At 61.5% G+C, this 5927-nt stretch overlaps 1 protein-coding gene across 1 annotated transcript; it reads left to right on the forward strand.

Moving 5' to 3' along the window:
* The first annotated feature begins 229 nt into the window (after window positions 1–229).
* On the forward strand, window positions 230–1832 carry IER5 (immediate early response 5). The gene has a single exon (XM_082484473.1). The coding sequence runs from the start codon at window positions 335–337 to the stop codon at window positions 1094–1096; it is 762 nt and encodes a 253-aa protein (XP_082340599.1). The 5' UTR covers window positions 230–334; the 3' UTR covers window positions 1097–1832.
* Window positions 1833–5927: the final 4095 nt, after the last annotated feature.

Below are 5927 nucleotides of genomic sequence, written 5' to 3' on the forward strand. Positions count from 1 at the left end.
CCCCGGCAGGTGGGCCCCATCAGCAGCCGGCGGCTGGCGTTGCCGCTTTAAGGGCCCTCTCCGCGGGGCGAGCTTTCGAACCCGCTCCCCTGCCTCGCCATTGGCCGGCGCGGGCGCGCGGGGGCCAGCCGGCGGTTGGAGCGGCCGGCGGGGCGCCCTGATTGGCCAGGGCGGGGGCGGTATAAAATGCGGCCGGGCGCGTGGACTCCCCTCAGTCGGCGGCGCGAAGGAGCGGCGTGCGGAGCTGTAGTGAGGGCGGAGGCGGCAGGCGCGGCGCGGCTCGGCTCGACTCCCCACAGCAGCGTTCCCCACGGCCCGGCGACCCCCGTCCCCCATGGAGTTCAAGCTGGAGGCGCACCGCATCGTCAGCATCTCGCTGGGCAAGATCTACAGCGCGCGGGGCCAGCGCGGCGGCCTCAAGCTCCACAAGAACCTCCTGGTGTCGCTGGTGCTGCGCAGCGCCCGGCAGGTTTACCTGAGCGAGCCGGGCTGCCCGCCCGAGCCGCCCCCCGCCGCCTGCGGGCCGCCCGAGGAGGAGTCGCCACCCTGCACCCCCGCCTGGGCGGCCGGCGAGCCGCCGCCCCCGCAGGGCGAGGCGGACAGGGGCGGCCCGCGGCTGCCCGGTGCGGACTGCGAGGGCCCCCGGTCGCGGCGCTGTTGCTGCGGCTGTAGCTGCTACTGCGCGGCGGCGGGCGGCGAGGCAAACCGCGCGGACTGCGCCACCGCCGCCGCCGCTGGGGCCGTGGCGCCTCCGCCGCCCCACTGCCCCCGGAAGCGGAGCGCCGGCGAGCGGGGCCAGGCGGGCTCCCCGGTGAAGAAGCCCCGCCGCGAGGTGGAGGAACCGCCGCCCCCGCCGCCGGGCGAGCAGGAGGACATGGAGACGGGCAACGTGGCCAGCCTCATCAGTATCTTCGGCTCTAGTTTCTCCGGACTGCTCAGCAAGGAGCCCAAGGGCCGGCGGCGGGCGCCCCTTGACGGCGGCGAGGCGGCGACGACGGCGCCCGTCGAGGCGGCGGCCGAGCCGGGACAGATCTGCTGCGACGAGCCGGTGCTGCGGACCCTCAACCCTTGGAGCACGGCCATCGTGGCCTTCTGACGCGCCGGCCGCGGGCCGCAGAGACTCGCCCGCCGCCGCGGCGAGGGGGGGCCCGGCGGACAGACGGGCAGCCGAACAGGGAGGTGACACCCACCGCCCCCCTCTCCCGCTCCTTCCGAACCCCCGGAGGGCGCCCACCGCAGCGGACTGTGCGGGCAGCGCCGCGAGGCTCCGGCGCCGGCGAGTCCCGGCGCCCTGCTTCGCCGCACGGGAAGGACCGTGGGGCAGCGGCACCAGCAGCACTTCCTCCTTCCCCGCCCGCCGCCGGCACCGCGGGTCCCGTCCGCCGGCACCCGCCCTGGGAGCGCCCCCGGCCCTGCCCTCCCGGAATTCCCCTTCCCGGCCGGGCCGCCGCCCTCCCGGGCGCCCGGGGCGGGGTGGGGGTGGTGGTGGTGAAGGCTCCCCGGCTGCCGCCGACTCCGGGGGCGCCCCCACCGGGTAATATTTTAAGCTTGGAAAGTATTAAGTTTATTAAATAAAGTCTCTATTTTGGAAAGGTTTAGGTCAGAACTATTACATGGTGCTTTTAAAAAGTGTTTATTGAGAGAAACGAAGTTTACAGATGCTCAGACGGAAAGTCCTTGAGCCTGTTTGTTAGGCTTGGTAACTCCCGGTCTTTGTTGTATAAAGGCTTGGGGCTCCCGTAGGGATTTTTGTACAGTGTTCTCCAGTGATGTATCTTGTTTTGTATAAAATGTAATTCTACGTGTACAACACGTATTAAATATTTTCAACTGTATAAGCCTAGTCCCTGTCTGTGCCCCCGCTTGGCTCGGGGAGGTGGGGGGGAGGAGGAGGAGGGCCGCGGGGAGCCGGGCAGGCAGCAGCCAGGGTGTGGTTGCTGCATGTCTGTGGCTGGATCCACCCTGCCTCGCCAGAGGCTTGGGGTGGGTTGGAGCCCAGCTCCTCTGGCAGCCGGGAAGAAAGGGAACTTCTGTTGGGGCGACTGGAGTTCCTCCCAGGACCTTCCAGGTGCTCCCGCCGCTCCTCCAGCTGCAGCCTCTTCCCGGGACCGGAGCTGCTGTGGCATTTGAGGTCTTACTCAGAAAGTCCCTAACGTGCAGAGTCACTCTGTCTGTGGGTGGAACGCGGTTGCTAAATCCCAGAAGAGCAGCTGTGCGCAGCCCCGGCCCTGTGGCGCGGAGGGGTGGCCTCCGGCGTCGCCTGCTCAAAGGTCTGGGCTGGGGGCGTGTGTGTGGACCCTTCCCGGACGTAGGCTGTGCTTAGGGACAGCTGCTGCGCTGCCAGAGATAATTTTCTGTGCCTCCTCTTCGCTGTTACATGCAGAATAGTTAAAATGATGAGTATCAGGGCTTTTTTTTTTTTTTTTTCCATTATCAGTAAAACTGACTGGGTTAAAGTTCTTGCTCCAAGGGGTGGGGAGAAAAGTTTGGCCTCTGCTTCACAGTGACTGGAGCGCCTCGAGGCGCTGTAATTAGACTGAATTGTGGGGGGATTTTTTTTCCTGCTTTTTGCTGGGAGATTCACTAGAGGCTTCTCTGCTCCTTATTAATGAACTTTTCAACTGAGGATTGCATCTCTGGCAAGTCTAGGAAGATGTTTGTGTGCTGTGAAATGCAGCCTAGGATATCTGGCTGAACCTCGGGCTGGGGTGGGAGAGTTGGGAAGTGATGTGGGGGATGAGCAATGACCAATGTGGAGCTTTCTGCTCTCTGCTTTCTCTGGTGTGGCTGAAATAGGCCCTGCGTTGAAAAGCAGTGGTGTCTCTTACAGTGGGGGGACACTGGGCTTGCAAGCTGGGGTTTTTACACCTTGTTTCTGTGAGAACTGGAGGTGTCAGGCTTGGTCCTCCTGAGGCACTAGGAAGGCAATGAGGGGAGGACTCATGGTGGGGGAGAAGCTGTCTGGTCTGGGATGGCTGAAAAGGATGGCTAGTTTGTGTACAAGTTAGTACCTCCCTATTCTTAGGTAAAAGCAAAAGTCCTACCATTTTAATTTTCTTGATAATTGCACTTAATGGTGACATCCAATTTTAGTCTGGTAGGCAGCACCAAGGAAATTGTGTGTGATGAGACATTTCTTTCCACTTGATGACCTTTGGGAGGTGACAGGAAGGTCCTGTCCCTGCTTCACTTCTACAAGCGCTCTCCAGGAGAACCCTGTTTGGCTGTCGGATGGGAGATGCAGTCACCTTGGGGCCTCTCTAGTGAGAGCAGAGCAGTGGGAGGAGAAGGGTGACTTTCCTCCCAGCTGTTCTCCTGCTCCTTTGCAGAATGCCCTGCTCTGAGGGCACAGGTTGCTATTGTGGGTCAGAAGGTGGGCTGGGGGATGGAAATGGCCTCTTTGTGCTCCCATACAAGTACAGCTTCTTTCCCAAGGACAGGGGGACCAAGTTTCAGTCCTGCTCCTTGTCCACCAACAGCATCTCCATGGAAGTGGATGGTTTTGCCCAGGGCTTGCAGTCAGCTCCTGAGCATGGAAATGGGAGCAGCTTGGTGTATCTAAAGGTTTTCTGGGCACCCAACACCTGGTGCAGTTGGTTCATGTGGCCCTGCTGTCCCTGTGTAGACAAGACCCAACCTCCCTTTGGCACAGATCATCAGCAGCGCTCATATCTATTCCATCTTCCAGAGAGGAGTTGTGCAACAGCTTAATTGCTGTCGGCCTCTGAAAATACGGCAAAGACTACCTGGCGATGCCAAGGCAGCTCCTCTGGCTGGCGCAACCTCTCGGTGGAGCTATCTGAGGTGAGCAAGTTCTCGTTTACTTGCTGATAACCACGGTGCTGTGTCCCTGAAAGAACCTGTCCAGCTCTGTTGGCTGCCGGAGCCGTCTCTGCTGCGCCAACGCACGCCTTGCTTCTTCCCGTGGCTGTGTTTTTATAATGCGTGGGGTTTGCTCCCTGGGACTGTGCGTGTCCCCGGGGAGCTGCAGGCTGCGCTGATGAGGGGACTGGAAAAAATAACCGAGACAAGATAGCTGCCAGTGAGCTTTGGCTCGTAGAGGGGTCTGCACCTCCACTGGAAAATGAGTCTCGCATCAAAAAACACCATGCTGCATTACTTTTGGAACCAACTTTTCTGCTGTTTGTTTTGGTTTTTTCCTCCCCCAGTGTCTCTTTTTATTCCTGTATTGACTTTTACCTAAATGGGGTCTGTTTTCCTTAATTCATCTGTTCCATCGTGCTGCTTCAATCCCTGGACTTCTCCTTCTGCTCATGGTGCTGCCTTTCGAGGTGAGGGTGATGGGGGGAGGGACACAGGGAAGAGGGAATAAGCTCAAGGAGAAGCTCATGACCCAAACCTGCTGCCCAGGCCAATGCTGACGGAGGGAAGAGAAGTGCATAAATAAGCCAGATAAAAATAAAAACTTCCATCACTTGGAAGAGAGGAGTGACTCCTATGGAAACTACCTCACGGGGTCGAGGAGGATATGACTTAATGGCAAGATGGCAGGATCCTCACCTTCCTATAATAGTAACGAGCTGTTGGAAGCGCTTGCCCGGGCTGCTGCAACACCCCCACCCCCACCCGCCCTCTTCCAGCTCAGATTAGGTCCCCTGAGAGCCCGGGAGAGGAGATGTGCTGGGAAAATCCCTCAGTGCAGCCGGAGGGTGGGATGGATGCCGGCGGAGGTAGCCAGGATTGCAGTGGCTGGGCTGCCCAGGTGATGCTCGGGACGAGGCTGAGCGATGGACTTTCACTTTTCTCCTACTTGTAATCAGCAAGGAGCGATCGCTGGTTGCAGCTCCGGGCAGACGAGCTGCGGCTCTCATCAGGGATACCTTCTGGAGAGAGGGGACGATTTAAAACCGGCTCTTGCCAATGAGGGAGTGTTAATGGTGTGAATCATCTCGGCCTTTAAAGGGGATGGATGGACGTAGGTCTGGCCCGGGACAGGTGCCAGCCGGAGGAAGCCCACGGGGCTGGGAGCCGATGGACAGCGAGGGGCCGGGGGCTCGCAGGAGGCTCCGGATTTCGCTCTGGATGCTCTTGCTCCCTCCCGGCCCGCTGCGACCCAGCTTTACTCGCCCGTCCCTCCTCTCCTGGGGCAGGGGAAGGGGAGGAAGGCACTGCACACTCATGGCTGCAGCATCCTGTGTCAGCGCTCAGGAATCCGGCGAGCTGCTGGGAGGGAGGAGGGAGGCCGGCCAGCGCGCCTCGGGGCTGCGTGCCTGCTGGGGCCTCTCCCCGCCTGGGGGGCTGCGGGGAGCTGGGGGGCGCCGGAGCAGCCCTGGGGGGGGGGGGGGGGGGGGGGGAGGATGCTTTGCCAAGGGCTGAACCCCAGGGTGGGCTTTCTGGGGGGAGGGAGGGGTGCAGAAGTACTTCTTGCTTAAATGATGGCTCAGAAGGCGGGGTAGAGGCATGTCTGGATTCCACACACACACACACCCCCGTCCTCATCCCCCCCCCCCAGCCCTCATGCTGCTGCGAGGTTTGCATCTGTCTCCAATGTACTGTGCTTGCTGGCAACGCTCTGCTAACATATATTTAGGGTGGGTGGAGGGAGCCCCCTCCCCAGTCCCCAGTGGGCTGGGGCGGGGTGGGGGACTTGCAGGGGAGCGGGGGCTTGTCCTCGCCGCTCTCCCTGGGCAGGGACAGGCTAGGTGGGTGCTTGGCAGGGTGCTCCCAGCCCCAGGGAGAGAGGCTGGAGGCTGGCAGAAAACCCCAGGGCTTCTTCCAAGGAGTGTCCAAGCACCCTTGCGAGGCTGGAGCGGGGCAGAGAGAGGGGTCGGTACTGAGAGGGGGTGGCTGGTGGGGGGAGAAGCTGGCTGGAAGGTGCCCGGAGCTGCCTTGGCACAGAGGGTCCCCGGCGGAGGAGAGCTATTCCAGGCCAACACGGGTCCCGGGGGCAGGGTCAGGGCCAGGCG

The sequence above is a fragment of the Vanellus vanellus genome (assembly GCF_965231255.1).
Source record: "Vanellus vanellus genome assembly, chromosome: 5".
Classification (NCBI taxonomy): domain Eukaryota; kingdom Metazoa; phylum Chordata; class Aves; order Charadriiformes; family Charadriidae; genus Vanellus; species Vanellus vanellus.